Genomic DNA, 19,665 nt, shown 5'->3' with positions numbered 1-19,665 from the left:
AGTGTTCTGGGGGATGAAAACATTGAACAGGTTTGTTCTTGCCAGGAATTTTTTTCATAATATATTGTTCTTTGACTGCTTTTCTAATGTTACCTTTTGAGAACTGTAAAGTTGAACAGGTCTGTCTCTGAGCTGATACAAGAAATCTCCTCAAAAGGTACCAAGACACTACATCTTGTAGAAAAAGTGTACTCTTCTTTTAATGACCTCTTGTGAAATGATTTTGTAAGGTTTACATATATGTGCTTAATACACCATATGAAATGTATTAATCTGTGTGCTCGTTTTGACATGACATTTGTGCATGAACAAAAACGGATTCAGTTGCTTTGCTTGCTCACATTTATCATACATCATACTTCCCATACTTCATAGATGGCATATGCTTCTTAAAATCATTTCATGAAAAGTTTTACTTTAGTTTTTACCAAACAAAAGGAATATCGCATGAGAAAAAAATGCATATGTTCCTTTCTTTCTCGTTTTGTTGGTTTGTTTTTTTTTAATATTGACTCAGAAAAGCTCTTGCTCTTATTGGCTTTGTGAGTGTGAAGCCTATCCGAATTGTGCATGGAAGATACAGATTTGAATTTATTCCAGTTGCTTCACAGTTTGCACATTAATTGCCTGTCACTTAAAGGAATTTTGGGTTCTGCATGAAATAATTCTGAGTGGCTTAAAAAAAGATTTTAGCTATATGCTGTCATTTTACGCAAGTTTATATTTTCGTTTAGGTTCAAATCTGAATAGATCAACAATAGAAATTATTAAAAGGATAATTCTAATAGTTGCACAAAGCAGAGACATACCTAAACAGGCAAAATAGAGCTGATATGAATATTTCAGAAGTAGCACATCAGAAAGTCAATAGGAAGTAAGAGAAGAAATTTTGATGTGACTTTATTTTTACCTTATGGATTCCTTTGTTGTGTTTTCTGTTCTTCATTGTTTGCAGATTTGGTTGCTATGTGCTTTCTGTATTTCATTTCATGTTGCTTTTTGGTTTGGACCAGTTATCAGTATATGGCTCATTCCTAATTTTTCTTTCCTTTTTTAAATCTTCTTTTGCCTCCTTCATCCCGGCTCATGCAAACAATTGTACTTGCTTTTTGTAATATTACAACGTTTACTGACCAATTTTCTTCTCTGGTCTCTCTGTTTTTCGATCATTTTTGTTGATTTTTATGTTTGATTTTAATTTAACAATTTAAGAAACAGTTGAACGGAGTGCAGGAGCAACAAGATCCCTACCTGCTACTTACTCATACAAGCCATTCTTTTCAACACGGCCATATCAGTCATGGACAACAGCTCCAATTACAGTGCCTGGGCAAACCAAGTCAGGCTTCACTTCCTTATCAAGTTCTTCCTCTAACACTCCTACAGCTTCCCCATTAAAATCAATATGGTCTGTTTCTTCTACTTCTCCAATCAAATCCACATTAGGAGCTTCTACCACATCTTCAGTTAAATCTGTTAGTGATGTAGCATCTCCGATTAGATCATTTCGGACAATCTCTTCGCCAATAAAAACTGTGGTGTCTCAGCCTCCATACAATATACAGGTTACTTCAGGCTCTTTCGTCAGAGCTCCCGCAGTCACAGAAGCTGCTAGTCTAAAAGGGCTGGCATCCACTACCACATTCCCCTCTCGGACATCTCCAGTGACTACAGCAGGATCTCTCTTGGAGAGATCATCCATAACCATGACGCCTCCAGCATCCCCCAAATCCAACATTAACATGTACTCTTCAAGTTTGCCACTTAAATCGGTCATCACATCAGCATCTTCACTTTTATCGTCCCCTCTAAAGTCAGTGGTGTCACCTGCTAAGTCAGCAGTTGATGCTGTTTCATCCACTAAAGTCATGATGGCCTCGTCTCTCTCGTCGCCAGCAAAACATGTAGCTGGGCACACAGATGTACCATTGCTTAATGGCTCTGTGTCACCTCTGAAATACCCATCTTCTGCCAACTTAATAAATGGATCCAAAGCTGCAGCTGTTTTTCAAGACAAGATTGCTGCAGCTGCACATTCTGCAAGTTGTGCTGCTAATGCAGTTGCTGACACGGCTGAGAGAGTGTTTTCAACAGCTACAACAATGCCATTTTCTCCACTCAGGTCATTTGTGTCTTCAGCACCATCAGCTTTCCAGTCAATGAGAACTGCTCCTGCAGGTGCTTTGTACACAGCCCTTGGGTCAATATCTGCAACTACCTCATCAGTAACTTCATCAACAATAACAGTGCCAGTATATTCTGTAGTCAATGTTTTGTCTGAACCAGCATTAAAGAAGCTCCCAGAATCGTCTTCACTTACAAAATCAGCAGCTGCGTTACTATCACCTATTAAAACATTGACTACAGAGGCACGCACACAGCCTACCTTTAACCGAACTTCATCTCCAATAAAATCATCCTTGTTTTTAGCACCCTCTGCTCTCAAATTGTCCACACCATCTTCTTTATCCTCCAGTCAGGAGATACTGAAAGATGTTGCTGAAATGAAAGAGGATCTGATAAGAATGACTGCAATATTGCAGACAGATGTCGCAGAGGACAAACCGTTCCAACCTGAGATACCAAAAGAGGGTAGAATTGATGATGAAGAGCCCTTTAAAATTGTTGAGAAAGTAAAAGAGGACTTAGTAAAAGTTAGTGAGATTCTGAAAAAAGATGTGTGTTTAGAAAGTAAAGGGTCGGCTAAAGTATCCAAAAGTGATCAAGGACACCTGTCTGAGGATGACTGGGTAGAGTTCAGTACAGAGGAGATTGATGAAGCGAGACAGCAAGCTTTGACAAGCCCTCCTATATCTGTTCCAGAGAAGGTCCAAATTAAAACTAAAACCATGTCGGAAAAGGATTATAGCTTGTCAAAAGTTATTGATTACTTAGCAAATGATATCGGTAGCAGTTCAATAACAAACATAAAGTACAAGTTTGAAGAGGGGAAAAAAGAAGGTGAAGAGAGACAAAAGCGCATTTTAAAACCAGCTATCGCTTTGCAGGAACATAAACTTAAAATGCCTCCAGCCTCCATGAGGCCTTCAACGTCGGAAAAGGAATTGTGTAAAATTGCAGATTCCTTTTTTGGAACAGACACTATTTTAGAGTCTCCAGATGACTTTTCTCAACATGATCAAGATAAAAGTCCCTTATCTGACAGTGGCTTTGAAACAAGGAGTGAAAAGACACCTTCTGCCCCACAAAGCGCTGAAAGCACAGGGCCAAAACCACTTTTCCATGATGTGCCCATCCCTCCTGTCATTACAGAAACAAGAACTGAAGTGGTTCATGTTATCCGCAGCTACGAACCGTCATCTGACGAAATGCCAGAGCAGAAGGCAGAGGAGGTCCAGGCCTCCAAACCTACCCCTACGTTTATGGAGCTGGAGCAAAAACCTTCTGGGTCTATTAAAGAGAAGGTTAAAGCTTTTCAAATGAAAGCCAGCAGCAGTGAAGAAGATGACCATAAGTGTGTCCTTAGTAAAGGTGTCCGAGTAAAAGAAGAAACCCATATCACTACGACCACAAGGATGGTTTATCATAAACCTCCATGCACAGAAAGTACATCTGAAAGAATTGAGGAAACAATGTCTGTTCATGACATAATGAAAGCCTTTCAGTCTGGTCGTGATCCTTCCAAAGAACTGGCAGGTCTGTTTGAACATAAATCATCAGTAACGTCCGATGTTAGCAAGTGTGCTGAAACTTCGCCACAACATGCAGAGAAGGACAGCAAAATGAAACCCAAACTGGAGCGAATAATAGAGGTCCATATTGAACAAGGTAATCAGGCTGAACCTACTGAAGTCATTATTAGAGAAACAAAAAAGCATCCAGAAAAGGAAATGTATGTATATCAGAAAGACTTACCTCGGGGAGATATTAACTTAAAAGAGTTGGAAAAACATGATGCTTTTCCTTGTTCAGACGAACAAGGTCAGCAAGAAGAAGAGGAGCTCACGGCTGAAGAGTCACTTCCTTCTTATCTGGAATCCTCTAGAGTTAACACTCCTGTGTCCCAGGAAGAAGACAGTCGCCCTAGTTCTGCTCAACTCATGTCTGATGACTCTTACAAAACACTGAAGCTTTTGAGTCAGCACTCAATAGAATACCATGATGATGAGTTGTCAGAACTAAGAGGGGAGTCTTACAGGTTTGCTGAGAAAATGCTTCTTTCAGAAAAGCTAGATGTGTCTCATTCTGATACTGAGGAGTCAGTTACTGACCATGCTCTACCCCTTAGTGCAGAGTTACAGGGGACTGATAAACGATGCAGAGAAAAAGTAGCTACTGCCCCCAAAAAAGAGATTCTCTCCAAAATCTATAAAGATGTATCTGAAAATGGTGTAGGTAAAATGTCTAAAGATGATCATTATGATAAAGTGACAGTGTTACACTATACTGGAGATGTTAGTAGTCCAAAACATGCGATGTGGATGCGCTTTACTGAGGACAGACTAGACAGAGGTAGAGAAAAGTTGATATATGAAGACAGGGTGGACAGGACTGTTAAAGAGGCAGAAGAAAAACTGACCGAAGTATCACAGTTTTTTCGGGATAAAACAGAGAAGCTGAATGATGAGCTACAGTCTCCAGAGAAAAAGCAGCATAAAAAAAATGGCAAGGAAATACATTCTAGCCAGAGCTCTGCCAGCAGCAGCCCTGAGAAAGTTCTGCTCTCTGAATTGCCATCGTCCGGGGATGAACGGAGTAAGGTGAAGCAGTATGCACATGATGGGAAATGCTTTCCCAAGGTGGATGAAAGAAGAGCATCCAGTTTGCCCAGCAGTCCTGAAAAAAGGATATATGTGCAACCTGCAGAGGACTCTAAACGATCTATGGAACACAAAGGAAGTGCTCAGCAGACTGGAGCACATGAGGCTTCACAGACTGGATTTCAGCTGAAGCAATCAAAGCTCAGCTCCATTAGGCTTAAATTTGAACAAGGTATAAGTTCAAGGAGTAAGGACATAACTCACGAAGAAAAAAAGATGGATGGTCAGTCCAAAATTCCAGTAAAGAAATTGCAAGAAAGTAAGTTACCAGTGTATCAGTCTTATTCCAGAGAGAAACATGCAAAGCAAGTAGAGGTCATTGATGGGAGCACAGCTTTACAGAAAGTGGTGAAAATACAGGAAGACCTTGTTCCAGGTAAAGGGAAGGCTACTGAAGACTTTCATGCTTCAGACACACAGAAGCCAAGAACTGAGATGAGGAAAGGCGTGCCAGAACACTGTTCAGAACCGCAGGCAAAAGACCTGGCGTATGGCTCAGACTCAACAACGAAGGGACACTGGGACAAAAAAATCTATAGGACGTGGGAAAGTCCTGGAACTTCTAACCATAAAACTCAAAAAGAAAAACTTTCGCATGTTCTGGTTCCAGATACAGTAAAAGAAAACCATGTTGATCATGCTGAATCTAAAAGTGACAAAAAAAGTGAATTTATCACTGTGACTGAGCACAAAGTGGCCACAAATGGAATTCATTCAGAAGAAGTGAAGGAACTGACTGTAAAATCTCCCTCAAAAAGGGTTTTATACAGAGAATTTGTTGTCAGGGAGGGGGAACGTAATGGTGAAGTGGCTGATAAAATATGCAAAAGGAAAGAAGAAATTGCTGTGTCCCATATTCCAGTCAGAATTGTTGAGGAGAAGAGAGCCATGCTTGATGGTGTCTATGAACTTTCAGCTAAAGTATCCCAGTCAGCTGTGATTAAGGAGAAAGTTGAAAGACAGATTGATTATGTGGAAGATGAAAAAATAAAGCATTCAGAAATCAGAAAAGTTACCAAGCAGCAGAGCTCAATAGGCCTAAGTCCTCCTGGTGATGAAACAGAGCTATCCCCTAGCAAATCACCAGATTCTTTAGAATGTAGCCCAGGAAAGGAATTTCCTTCAAGTAACTTAGCTGACCCCGGTGCCAGTGATTACTTGGATAAAGTTGCACCGCTAGTAAGCACTGAAGGAGTAAAAGAAATTAAGACCTTACCTGTTTATGTCAGTTTTGTTCAAGTAGGAAAGCAATACGAGAAAGAGGTGCAACAAGGAAATATTAAAAAAATTGTCAGTCAGGAGAGTAAGACAGTACAAGAGACAAGGGGGACATTTTACACAGCTAGACAGCAAAAACAACCTCCTTCTCCACAAGGTAGTCCAGAAGATGACACGTTAGAACAAGTGTCCTTTATAGACAGCTCTGGTAAAAGCCCTTTAACACCAGAAACACCGAGTTCAGAGGAAGTGAGTTACGAGTTTACATCTAAAACACCCGACTCACTAATAGCTTATATCCCAGGCAAGCCCAGCCCTATACCTGAGGTTTCTGAGGAGTCAGAGGAGGAAGCAGAGGCTAAGTCAACATCTGTGAAACAGGCAGAGGTTGAGGAACCACAGGTTGACAAAGCGTTACCTAGTCTTATAAATAAGGACTCTAACAAAAGACCCAAAGGTAACAGAGTTGCCTATATTGAATTCCCTCCTCCCCCACCACTGGATGCTGATCAAGGCGAGTCAGAAAAGAAGCCTCATTATTCCACTGAGAGTGAAATGGAGATGACTGAAGTGAACCTGCAAGACGAACATGACAAATGCCAGCTGGCTGAACCTGTCATAAGAGTACAGCCGCCGTCTCCGGTGCCACCGGGAGCTGATGTCAGTGACTCCAGTGATGATGAATCTCTCTATCAACCTGTTCCACTTAAAAAGTACACGTTCAAACTGAAAGAGCTGGAAGATGACCAGAAAGAAACCTCAAAACCCAGAGCCCCTGAAAAGATTGAGAAACAGAAAGAGTTAGGACATCCCACTTCTGGGAAACCTAATGAGTTTGACACTGGGCTTGATTCACCCCAGAATGATGTAGTGCAAAATGGGAGTAACAATGACCAGTCTGTCACAGAGTGTTCCATAGCAACCACTGCAGAATTCTCCCATGATACCGATGCAACAGAGATTGACTCTCTTGACGGTTATGATTTGCAAGATGAAGATGATGGTTTAACTGAGAGTGATTCTAAAATTGCAGGTCCGGCAGTTGAAACCAAAAAGGACGTATGGACTACAGAAGGCATTCTAAAGCAGACTGATCGCTGCTTTAGCCAGAGTAAGCTTGAAGTCATTGAGGAGGAAGGCAAGGTAGGCCCTGAAGAAGACAAGACACCTTCAAAGGGTCCAGCTTCTGAAAAGGCCGGAGATAAGAATGATAAGAAGTCAGGGGCACAGTTTTTCTCTTTGGAAGGCAGACACCCTGACAGGACTCTATTTCCTGATTCATATTTCAGTTACAAAGTAGATGAAGAATTTGCAACACCTTTCAAAACAGTGGCCACCAAGAGTCTAGATTTTGATCCGTGGTCCAATAACCGAGGTGACGATGAAGTGTTTGAGACTAAATCAAGGGATGATGAGGCTAAGCCATTTGGTCTGGCAGTGGAAGACAGATCTCAAGCAACAACACCTGACACAACTCCAGCCAGAACTCCAACAGATGAAAGTACACCAACTAGTGAGCCCAACCCCTTCCCATTTCATGAAGGGAAGATGTTTGAGATGACTCGCAGTGGTGCAATTGACATGAGCAAGAGGGATTTTGTTGAAGAAAGACTCCAATTTTTTCAGATTGGTGAGCATACTTCTGAAGGGAAGTCAGGGGACAAGGGGGAAGGGGATAAAAGTACAGTCACTGCCACCACACAGCCACAGGCAGGGGACAACACTGTAGAAACAGACCTAGAGAGACCAGTAGAAACAACAGCAGTTGAACATATGCCCGGCATCCAGGCCAGTGGAGATTGCATGGAACAAACACTTGGTAGTAACTCACTGGAGAAATCATCGGCAGCAGTAAACGCTTCTAAAGTTGATCCCAAATTGCGCACACCAATTAAAATGGGAATTTCTGCTTCCACCATGACTCTGAAGAAAGATGGCCCTGGCGAAGTGACAGATAAGATAGAAGCTGTGATGCCAAATGGTCAGGGATTAGAAAATGAAACTGTAGCAGTGATTGCGAGTTCAGCTTCTAGCCAGACAAGCTGTAGGCAAACAGAAAACACTGATTTTCCAAAAGATAATTTTAATAACAACAACAATTTGGATTCATCTGCTGTCCCTACAGATGATGTTACCTGTAATGTAGTGCTAAAAGAACATTTGGAACCGAAATGTTCCCTCCAGAAAGCTAATCAAGCGAAAAGCACTTCAGAAAAAAGTACAGGGACAACACAAGGACACAAAGTAAGAGATAAGCAAAAGCCACATGGAGAGCAGCAAAAGTCAACAGAGTTGATAGGGGCTAGAGGAAAATCAAAGCTTCCTGTAAAGGCCAGCTCAGTAAAACAAGTCTTTTCACAAAATAATCTCCAAAGCAATACAGGGAGTAAAGCGAGAGGGGCTAGCAAGCCTGACAAAGCAAAGCAAAGTAATTCCTCTCCCTGTCTAGAAGCAAGGTCTAGGATTCCTGTAAAAGATACACATAGGAGTACTCTAGCTAGAAGAACTCCAGCCGTGCCAAAACAAGAGCAGGTAGAGAAAGAAAAACCAAAACAACTTCCTTCTAAATTACCAGTAAAGGTAAGATCTACCTCCGTCACCATGACAACAGTTAAAGTAAGGAAAAATCAGCTTAGGGAGGTATGTAAACATTCTATTGAATATTTTAAGGGAATTAGTGGTGAGACATTAAAGCTTGTGGATCGTCTATCTGATGAAGAGAAAAAGATGCAGTCAGAGGTCTCTGATGATGAAGAAGACAGTACATCAAGGAACACATCCTTATCAGAAGCTACTCAAGTTTACCAGCCTTCCATTACACCGAAGTCTGCTAGAGACATGAGAACAGAGGCAGCATCTATAAAATCAAAGATTGAAAAGGCCGACAGTGAGAGGAGGAGGAGTAAGAGGACTGGTGAGAATGAAGGCAGTCAGGTTTCTGGAGCTCTCATGGCTCACTTCGTGGAGATCAAGCCTAGTTTGTAAAACTTTCAACTTGTTGATCCTAGTGCATGAACTGTTGTGATTGCCTGTGGAGTGACTTAACTGTAGTTTTCATTCTGTCATTGTCATCTGTATGTGCTGTCTTATTCTCTTTTTTCTTCCTTCAAACAAATCCTGTACTGTAGAAAGCTAGTGAAGCATGCCAAAGACATTCATGTAACTCAAAAATTGATGTAACTCAGAAATTGAAACTTGTCTTTTGTGACAGTAAATATATTCTGTCAAAGTAGAGAAAATAGACAATAATCTGGTCTTGGTGGTTTTCACCAGTAATTGAATAACTTGTGTACAGTCTAACAGCTAGATTGTCAGCATGTTTGATTTCATTACACGACATCATGTAGTTTTACATTTGGCTTTACACAGGTGAAAATCTAAAAGCTGTGAAAAAATTTTGTTTTTTAGGTTATTAGGTCACACAACCATTCTAGTAAACAGTATAAGCACTGTCAACTTAGTCAAATTAAAGCCATTATTTATAATAAACTATTATCCAGTATTCTGGCTTTCTGTGCAAAACCTTTTAATTGAGAAATTGTAAATCACAGGTCCACAGAGTCCATGTGAACGGACAGATATAAGGATGGCAATTGTAGCAGATCACCTAGGACTTAGCTGGACAGGTAAGCTCTTCTGCTTTAATACTGAAATTAGTCTTTGCTATTGCCTTTTCAGGTAGTCTTTTACCAAAAGCTGAATCAAGACTGCGTCAGGCTCTCCCAAATTCAGTGAGCTTCCCAAAACATGCAACACATTGCTGAGCAAAGATGCCTAAGAGAAAATTATCCCTTGGTCTTGCAATGAAAGAGAAACTCACAGGGAAAATAGCTAAATCGTTCTCCTCTGAAGATCTTCCCTCCAGGGAGTGAGAGGCTCTATGTGCTGAGGGTCAGGGCTGCCTCTGGACTGTCTGCTGAAACTGGACAGCAGGTTCCCCAAAGCTCTGGTTGCAGGGAGCCCAGCAGTGCCCCAGCAAGGCAATGCCTCTGTATGTTGGTGAGCAGAGCTGGCCCTTCGTGGGCTGACAGCTGCAGCACCCTGGGCATAGCTGACAGCAGCACTAGTGCACAACTGCGCAGGGACAAGTTACGTGGACAAGTAACAGACACCAGAAAAAACCCCAGAGTTTACAAATTAGCAGTCATGAGGCAGTCTCCAAAGAGGTTTTTTCACCATGTTTAAGTGGCTTACTGAGTATAATAAATATGATAATAGCTCACAGAGATGATTGAAATTCAAAATTATGTCGTAGGAAATTAATGTATGGGTATATAATGCCATGTTCATTGTTACCTGTAAAGTTTGTGTCAGGTAGTTTTGTTGACATCTGTGTGATCTAAGGAAGTATTTCCAAGCCTGACAGGATGATTGAGAGATCTGTGTTTTGTTTGGTGTTTTGAGGTTTATTTTCTTGCTTGCTTTTTTTTTTTTTTTTTTGTCTTTATAGAACTGGCAAGAGAACTGAATTTTTCTGTGGATGAAATAAATCAAATCCGAGTAGAAAACCCAAATTCTCTTATTGCTCAAAGCTTCATGTTATTAAAAAAATGGGTTACCAGAGATGGGAAAAATGCTACAAGTAAGTTCAAGCAGTTACTTTTGTTGTCCATAAGTTATGGCCCATTTCGTCTGTTGCCAAGTTGAAGAAAACATTACAAATGTCCTTCACAAACCCCAAAAATGTTTTGGTTATATTTTTACCAGAAGTCAGAAATATGTCCTATTTATTCATTATATACGCAGAAGGAAATAATCTGTTCTCCACATCCCTAATTGATGGGACAACTAATGAACTTTAATTCCAGAAAGAAAATATTAGGGAAAGGTTTCAAGTAGCAAGGGATGTGAAATATGGAAATAGACTGTCTGGAAAAGTTAGGCAGTCTTACAGTATTGCAGGTCATGAAAAAAGAGTAAACCTCCTCCTGTAAGGAGTGATGAAGACACTGTGCTTCTGTGCTGATCCTTCTGGGTTTAGCTGTGCATTGCACTCGAAGTGCTCAGATTGGGAGAGAGGGTTTGATTTCTGTGTTTGTTACCGTTCTCTGATCCATATATTCCTATGCACTATTTGAGTCTACTTTCATCTCTTTCACTGTAGAAGTAATTTCCAGTATTACTATGTTGCCACAACAAGATTACTGTAAATGAGATTTCTTATGCACTGCATGAATAGCTTTACATGCATTATTACCTACATGACTCCCTATTCTGTTGTTCCTCAAAACAGAATGGTAAAAGGATTTTTACACTCCCTTTATGCTCCAGTAAAAGGATATTTTGTTTCAGTAGTAAGTAAATATGTTCTTTAAGAACTCTCTGACCTTATTCTTTGGGCCTCTTGTGTTGTAATATAATTATACTTGATGGGAGAGTAGACTCCTAATAGATGTGTATCTTGAATAAGTATGCAGTTGAATGACTACTTAGTCAACTACTTTGACTACTTAGTCTCATTTGTTAGAATCAGAGGCATTGGGACATGCCATCAATGTGAATGTAACTGAGAAAAATGATTACACAGTTCTGCAACTCTGAACTTTTTTCTGACATTTTCTTTTTGGTTTTTTTTTCCAGCCGATGCCTTAACTTCTGTATTGACAAAAATTAACCGAATAGATATTGTGACCCTGTTGGAAGGACCAATATTTGATTATGGAAATATTTCAGGCACCAGAAGTTTTGCAGATGAAAATAATGTTTTTCATGATCCCATTGATGGTAATTAAATTCCATAGTCATATTTAGTTCAGTGATATGTCCAGTAATATAATAATGTTGTACAAACTAGATTTTAAAGAAAGACTGTAAGTTCTACAGAAACCATTGCTTTAAATGTGTAAAGGGTTTTTTCTCTCCTAAAGTATGTTCATGGCAGGATATCATAGAATCATAGAATAACCTGAGCTGGAAGGGACCCACAAGGATCATGGAGCCAACTCCAGGCCCTGTATAGGACAGCCCAAACAATCCCACCATGTGCCTGAGAGCATTGCCCAAATGCTCCTTGAGCTCTCTCAGGCTTGGGGTTGTGACCAGTGCCTTGGAGAGCTTGTTCCAGTGGCCAGCCACCCTCTGAGTGAAGAGCCTCTTCCTAATATCCAGCCTAAACCTTCCCTGACACAGGTTCTTGCTGTTCCCTCAGGTCGTGGCACCTCTGCTTCCCCTTGTTAGGAAGCTGTAGACTGCTATGAGGTCTCCCCTCAGTCTCCTCTTCTTCAGGCTGAACAGACCAAGTGACCTTGATGCTCCTAGCACAACTTCTCCTCTAGCCCTCCTTTGGATGCTCTCTAATAGCTTTATATCCTTCTTATACTGTGACTCCCAAAAGTGCACCCAGGACTCAAAGTGAGGCTGCAGTAGTGCAGAGCAAAGTGGGACAATCCCCTACCTCAAATGGCCATCAGTGCTGTGCCTGATGCACCCCACGACATGGTTGGCCCTTCTGGCTGCCAGGGCACACTGTTGAGTCATATTCTACTTGCCACTGACCAGGATCCCCTGGTCCCTTTCTGCAGGACTGCTCTCCAGCATCTTGTTCCTCAGTCTATATGTACATTCAGCCTGTCCCACCTGCAGTATCTGTCACTTGTATTTTTTTAACTTCATAGGGTTGGTAGCTGCCCAGCCCTCTAATTTATCAAGGTCTCTCTGCAGGGCCTTTCTGCCTTTGAGGGAGTCAACAGCTCCTTACAATTTAGTATCATCAGCAAACTTGCTTAGTGCACCTCCTAGTCCTGCATCCAAGTAATTTATGGAGATATGTAGCTTGCACATTAATATCTCAAAGAATAAACCCAGGATCCCACAAATGTTTGCCTGAGTGAATTTGTTCCCACTGACCTCATTGTCAGTTGACAAGACCAAGTTTTTCTCCTGCAGTAGCTGTTCTTTGAGGCTTGCCTGTTTATATTCTTCATGTACTTGGTATTGCATGCTTTACAAGTTACCTGGAAAATATATATGTGTTCTTTGGCTTCCTGTCTAGATAAGTACCAGTAAGAATTCTTTGAGGGGAAAAAAAAAAAAAAAAAGGGAAGAGCAAAGGGGAAGGAAGTACTTAGTAACTGCATAGAGTAAATCAATGTCCAATTTACTACCAAACCTCTGTGAGACCTGTGAACATCAATTGCCTCATGATTTTCACTTGGGCCATTTCTACAATGGCAGCAGAAAAATAAGAAAATGTTTTATTAGTGCATGAGAGAATATCTTTTTTGTTCTACTAATAGGTAAACTTGTGTAATTAAATTTTAACACGAAAGCTGTACCAACTGAGAACAAAACTATGCAGGTTAATTTTTGAGTCAAATTAAAAGGATAAATGAAGTTCTGCTTGTAAAACAGAATTTCCATAGGAATGCTTATTGTTTATCAGTATGTTGAAGATGCTGAACGGTGTTTTGTTCTTATTTTGAATGTTAGATAACAGGAACTGGATTGTTACTTTGATTTTTCTCACATGTATTCTAAATAGCTCCTTAAATAAGATTTTTCTTTTGTAAGTAACATTTCCTTTGCCTTTTGTAATTTGTTCAAGTATGTTTTGGGCTGCCTCTGTATTTTAGTAGGATTTTTTTTTCTTTAGAGCATATGAGCTCACTGTACCTCCATTATTGAGCTACATTGCTCGTCATTGAATCATTGCATTACAGAAATAATTTTCTGTTGACATTTTAAGAAAGTTGCTCTTGAAATGTTGCTTGCACCTTTTAGTAGTAGCACCAATGTTTCTATGAAAAAAAATTTGCTTCTCTGCAGCTGCTTTCTGTCTCTCCTCTTCTCTGAACCTTCCTCAAGCTTCCTTTCCTCACCAAGACCAGACCACCTTTGCCTTTCTCTCAGCTGATTCAGGAAACAAAACACTCAAACCCTGTTAATGCACCTCCCTTTGCAGGCAGCACAATGTCAAGTTAACCCCGCAGCATGTGTTTGTTCCTTTCATAGGTTGCCCAGTCTTATTTGCCAGAATGTGAACTGAAGGGTTTGTTGTCATTTTTATGTGTATATTCAGTTGAATCCTTTCATATGTTTTTTTCCTCATGTTTTCATCAAATTTTCTTTTCTCTTTATTTGATCAGTGTATCTGATTGTACCAATGTCACCAAGATCACCTCAGTCTTCAAGATCACCAAGATCTCCTTACTCACCACAGTCCTCTCACCCATATAACTTCACTGTACCTGAAATATTCATATAGCTCTCCCTTGCATTTTTGTTCTCTTATCCCTTTAAATTCCTTTTTTTTTTTTAGTTGTGTTTTTTTTTAACCTGCTGTGTATTTAGATCTACTATGTTTTAGTATCCTCATTAGGATTCATTTCTGTTCTTCATTCTTTAACTATTCCATTCTGGTACTCTGTGGTTAAATTGGAGGTATATATTAGTAACATTGTATTTCTGGTATTGTGTATTTTTATATAAAAGCATATTAAAAATGTGGACCTGTTTTAGTAGTAATACCTACTGAAAAAAAAGTGGCAGTCTTATGTTATCACCCAGTGCTGTCTTTAAAATCTATTTATTAAACTTCCAAATTTAAGAAAAAAAAGGAAATAAAGATTTACACAATATGGCTGCAAGAGATTGTCTTAGATATAAAGGGACAACCACCCTTGTCCACATTTGATTTATTGCATGCTCATAAGACAATCTGCTCTAGCTTGAAAATGGTAACATGGCTGCAAAAACAATGGCTGAAATCTTTACAGACTATTTACAAAGTAGTCAAAAGTACTGGTGTCACTGTACTATTCACTGGCAGTACTCATTCTCTGTTCCATCCCTTGGGGACAAAGTACCAAAATCTATCAGAACTGCATTGGTTCTTATACACCTGCACCTCCTCCGATGTTTCATACTTTATGTAACACATGAATCATTTGGCATTTGCTTCTTTGTTACTCCATGCTTCATCCCAGTCAGTCCAAATGTGCTGTCTTCCTTAGGTTATCCCTCCATTCAAGTGGAACTGGAAACTCCCACTGGGTTGCGCTTCGTGCCACCCACCCCTTTCCATCAGGATGATTTCTTTAGCGACACCTCTAGCCTAGAGTCACCCCTTAGAACTCCCAGTAGACTGAGTGACGTGTTAGTGACCTCCCAGGGACACGTAGATGGTACAGCAGCAGCACCGCCAGTGGTGACTGAAGAAGACACTTCACTGGATGACAGCAAAGTCGATTTCTCAGTGCCTAGAGAAGGAACACCCAAAGATATTTCCGTAGGCGAGAGCCAGTTGGAGGAAGTGGACCTTAAGGATTTTCCACGGTATCTTGGTAGTTATGGCGGGATATCAAAAGATGCTAAACAAAGGCAGAGTGAAGAGACTAGTAAAAGAGGAGTAAGGACTGAACAGCCTGAGAGAGAAAAGTCTGGTACTGATGAGGAGATGACGGCAGAAAAGTTTAAGTCTCTGTTTGAGGACATTCATCTGGAAGAAGGAGCTGAGTCTGAGGAGATGACTGAAGAAAGAGTACGGTCAATTCTTAAAGGTGTTCAACAAGCAGAACACGAAATGTCTTCAATTACAGGTTGGCAGCCTGACTCGTCAAGTGTCTCTGAGCCACAGACGTCGGGACGCAGAATAGGTGGTAGCCTGCTAGATCGCTTGGATGATAGGTGAGCACCTGTGTTTGGAGTGTGTGTATGTGTAAGTGAGCTTTCCCACCCTGCCTGTACCTCCAGAAGCAGTGCAGAGGCTGCTGTTCTATGAGTATATGTCAATTATATTTATATTTAAAAGAAAAGGTTGACTTGATTTGACCTCAGGCATATTTGTCTTTAAAAATGTGTATTTGTCAGGTTTCATTCTTGATATAGGCACTTGAGAAATATTTCATGTTACCTTTACAGGTATTTCTATTTTTATTTAATCTGAGTGATGTATAGATGTAGCTGGAATCTGGAACATTATTTGAAACTTGGGTACTGCATTATTCTTATTTCTCAAGTACCTTTTCAGCAGGCATCCTATCCATTGCATCTCTTTGCCTTCCGTCAGACAGTTGTTACTTTTTCCATAAGTGATTTTTTGAATTGTCGCTTTATATAACTCTTACTTCAAGCCTATTATGTCATGTCAATTTACTAGACTTTTAAAGAGATGAGTTGCAAGGCATAAGAAGGTAAGAATGATGATACCAAAGCCATCTAGTCCCACTGTGTCCCTGCAGTGCCTGCAGAGGATGCCCAGGCATGGAGAGTGGACATATGTGCTGTTTGCCTACTGCACTTTCCCAAGCTCCACTTGCCTTCAGCTTAATGACTTGCTAAGCTGGATGCTTTCTGTATATTTATCCCCAGTGCATTTCTCTTGCCTGAGCTTTCCCAGCCTCCCTTTGGACCTACTTAATCTTTCAACATTCACAATATGTGTTCCCATGTTCAGCCTGACTGGTACCCACTGGGTGAGGGTTCCTGCCTGCTTTGAACGTGGCTTCCATGACCAGTAATTGAAGGAGTCAGGTCTGCAGGAGCTGTACATCAGCACAGAATGATTATCTGCACTGCGATCACGTGTCTGTCAGCAGTCTACATCCTTTGCAACTTTGACTCAGGATGTTTTAAGGTTCCAGGCAGCATTAGATCCTTTCTTACTGAATCCAGTAGGAATTTGGTCATTGATTTCAGCAAACTGATTGTCTATCAGGACTGTAAAACACTTGAACTACTACTGATGTGATTCCTGTTGTTAAGCAGACATTGTTATTCTACATTTTATATTGTGTTCAATTAGTAAATCATAGAATCATAGAATTTAAGGGTTGGAATGGACCTTACAGATCATCTAGTCCCAACCCCCTGCCATGGATCACTTGTATAAGTAAAAGGTTTTCCTTAAGAAGATAGCATCTCCATTTCTAGCTAGACGAATTCACTTTGTTACCTTTTATAAGAGTTTTGCCAGATAATAGCTGGTATGTTTTCATATGTACAGTCATAGTGTTTAACTGAAGACAGCAAAAATACAAAGGAAAAGAAAACTGCATCAGAAGCACAGGTTAAACCTGTCCATAGGTAATCTGAAGCAAAATTTTGGTCATCCTTCTATCTTGTAGTAACCTTCCTTGCCTTTGTGTATTATTGACGCTCTGCACTGTCTAAGGCTTTCTTTTCAAAGGCATGGTGTATCGAGTACAGATGTTGTGCTTTGGGGGAAAAATAACATAACCTATTTGGTCATTACTGGTAATTGCATGGTAACAGATACTTTCATCACCTCTTTTTTAAAGAGTTTAACAATTAGTGCCTCGAGGCTTTAGCTCATGATTACACAAAGGAACTGGTAGATTTTGTGTATTGTTTCTTTTCTCTTTCCTCCCTCCTCACCAAGTGGAAGGAAATTAACATAAGACATTAGGCTTTGTTTCCAATGTCCACCATATTTTCATTGCTTCTGAAATGATGCCAGACACAAAAGACAAGGTTATTAAATAGACTGATGTTTGCAAGTGGAATCTAAAATTCTACTTTTCTCTGCGTGAAACGTATGTGCTAAGACTGAAGGCTCAGTAAGAGGCTTGGTGCTTTGCCCTTCTGCCTGTGATTGAGGCACTGAACACCTGTCTATTCCTTTTTCTCGTAGTTTGGACCAATGTCGGGATTCTGTTACCTCATATGTCAAAGAAGCAGGGAAGCCAGAAACTAATGGAAGCCTATCTGAATCCACATCAGAGGCGAAAACTAAATCCTACATCCAGGAATCTTTAAATGATGTGGGAAAACATGGTGACAAAGAAGGCCTGAAAACAAAGCCCCAAATCTCAACTGGTACTGATGAGCAAACGTTATCATCAACAGCATATCAGAAATCTTTGGAAGAGACTAGCAAGCCAACAACAGAAGGCAGCAAAACATCTGTGCCTGTCAGTGTGAAGAAGATGAGCTGGAGCACTTCTGAGGATGGCAAGCCAAGAACAAACATCCAAGAGGAGGAGGGAGCAGTAATGTCTGAACAGAAGGTACAGTAAGTCCTGTAATAATTAACCATGTGAGGAGTCCCTGTTGCTTGACATATTGCTTGACATAATTTTTTATAAGGCTTGTAATGTTGTTTGTGACGGGGTGGGGTTTTTTTTTAATCCTTCTTTATGCCTTTTCTCTTTATTACTGAATTGAGAAAAATGGAAGGTACTGGAAATTAATGTTTGTGTTGTGAATAGAATGAGGTGGAGTCAAGGCAGGCAAAGGAGCCAAGAAGGGCTGCATAATCCTCTGCCTCACTGGCCCTGAGCCCTGAAAGAGATTAGAGCAGGTTCTGGGACTGACATCCTGCATCACTGGTCAACAGGCCCCTTTCCTACCCTGACATACCACCTATGCAAACAGTGCCAAACAGCTCAGCTGTCCTCCATCTGTTTCCAGTAAGGTATTGCCACTGATTCCCATTCTTCCTCTGACATTGAAGTGAGCAAAGAAATATAGGGACACTTCGGGCTCTGTCCTGCTCCTTGTCCTCAACACTCTCTGCATTTTTATCACTCTGTTAATTTGCAGAAAAATTAATTTTGGGTGATGTTTGATGCCTCCTTATGTTGCTTTGTTTCATGGCCTTGTTCATCCCAACTTCAAAGTCCATCCAGCCGAGAGGAATCAAAAGATTTCTAAATGTGTAAAGCATTTTTCCAGATGGTCATTCTTTCTTCCTAAAACAGTGCTGAGGTGCTCCCCTTCCCTTCTACCTTGCCTGACTCATACATCCTTAACTGCAGAACTCCAGTTATAAGTCGCTTTCTGACAATTAAGATTTTGGTATCTTTCTCAGTTGCTTATATTTATTTTCCAGAAGCTTAAAAGTGAAGTAGATTCAAAGAATGGCTTGTAGCCTCGTAGCTGCAGGCACTTCACACCCCAGCAGTGGGAGGTTTGCCACAGAATAGACCTCAGGGCTGGCAGAGAACCAGGCTGTAAAAAGGAATTGCAGAGTTTCTTCTACATTCCCCTCTCTGCTGAGATTGTCTTTTCCTAGGCATAACACAGGAGGAGATTATAACATTTGGAAGCAAGGTATTTCAGCAGAATTGCTTCTACATTATATGGCTTTTATTTTTTGTAGCACAATAAAAATGTTGGCTGTGGTGGGCTGCAATAAATCATTCAGGTTTAAATTAGTTAATTTTAAACTGTTCTTTCGATTATACAACCAAGAATTCTTTTATTAGATGGTAACATAATCAGTCTCAGCAGTTATGCAGCATATGATTGTTATTATCTTGTTATTAGTTCGTGACACAGTAAGATCTTTCCTAATGTTCACTAATTACTGGAATACTTAAAAAATATAAGTAAGGGCCTTTGCCTTCTGCAAATGCAGTTAAAGGCAGATGGCTGAGTTCCTTGGTGTTGGTGGGCTTTGGGGCAGACCTCAGGCTGATGTTACTGTGCTCTGATTAAATGCAGGAGTAAGCGTAGATGCACACCATAACATGCTGAGAGTGTGCTAACAGCTGCACTTCCCCCTCTGCATTCCCATCAGTGGAAAGATAAGTTGGTATCCACTTTTGTGTGCTTTTTACTTTTGGATATCCCATCTGGATTGGGAAGAATAAGCAAGTGCCTTTCTTATGTGTGCTCTCTACACTACTTTGTTTATTGGTAAAGGCTGATAATCTTACGTACTGAATAACAAGTCTTTTGATAGAATCATAGAATCATAAAATTT

General features: G+C 40.4%; 1 protein-coding gene across 1 annotated transcript in view; it reads left to right on the top strand.

Moving 5' to 3' along the window:
• Positions 1-17,970, top strand: part of ANK3 (ankyrin 3, node of Ranvier (ankyrin G)) — a gene marked incomplete at both ends in the record, with an annotated part of 83,388 nt that extends 65,418 nt beyond the window's left edge. The window contains 6 exons of the mRNA XM_009073086.1: positions 1,219-8,913; positions 9,551-9,625; positions 10,450-10,581; positions 11,580-11,723; positions 15,536-15,623; positions 17,590-17,970. Coding sequence (XP_009071334.1) covers positions 1,219-8,913; positions 9,551-9,625; positions 10,450-10,581; positions 11,580-11,723; positions 15,536-15,623; positions 17,590-17,970 — 8,515 coding nt within the window. The remainder of the gene's footprint in view (positions 1-1,218; positions 8,914-9,550; positions 9,626-10,449; positions 10,582-11,579; positions 11,724-15,535; positions 15,624-17,589) is intronic.
• Between the last annotated feature and the right edge of the window lie 1,695 nt (positions 17,971-19,665).

This window comes from Acanthisitta chloris, unplaced genomic scaffold (genome assembly GCF_000695815.1).
Source record: "Acanthisitta chloris isolate BGI_N310 unplaced genomic scaffold, ASM69581v1 scaffold11114, whole genome shotgun sequence".
NCBI lineage: Eukaryota > Metazoa > Chordata > Aves > Passeriformes > Acanthisittidae > Acanthisitta > Acanthisitta chloris.
Note: the sequence above shows the minus strand (reverse complement) of the source record. Positions and strands in the feature narration are given on the sequence as shown.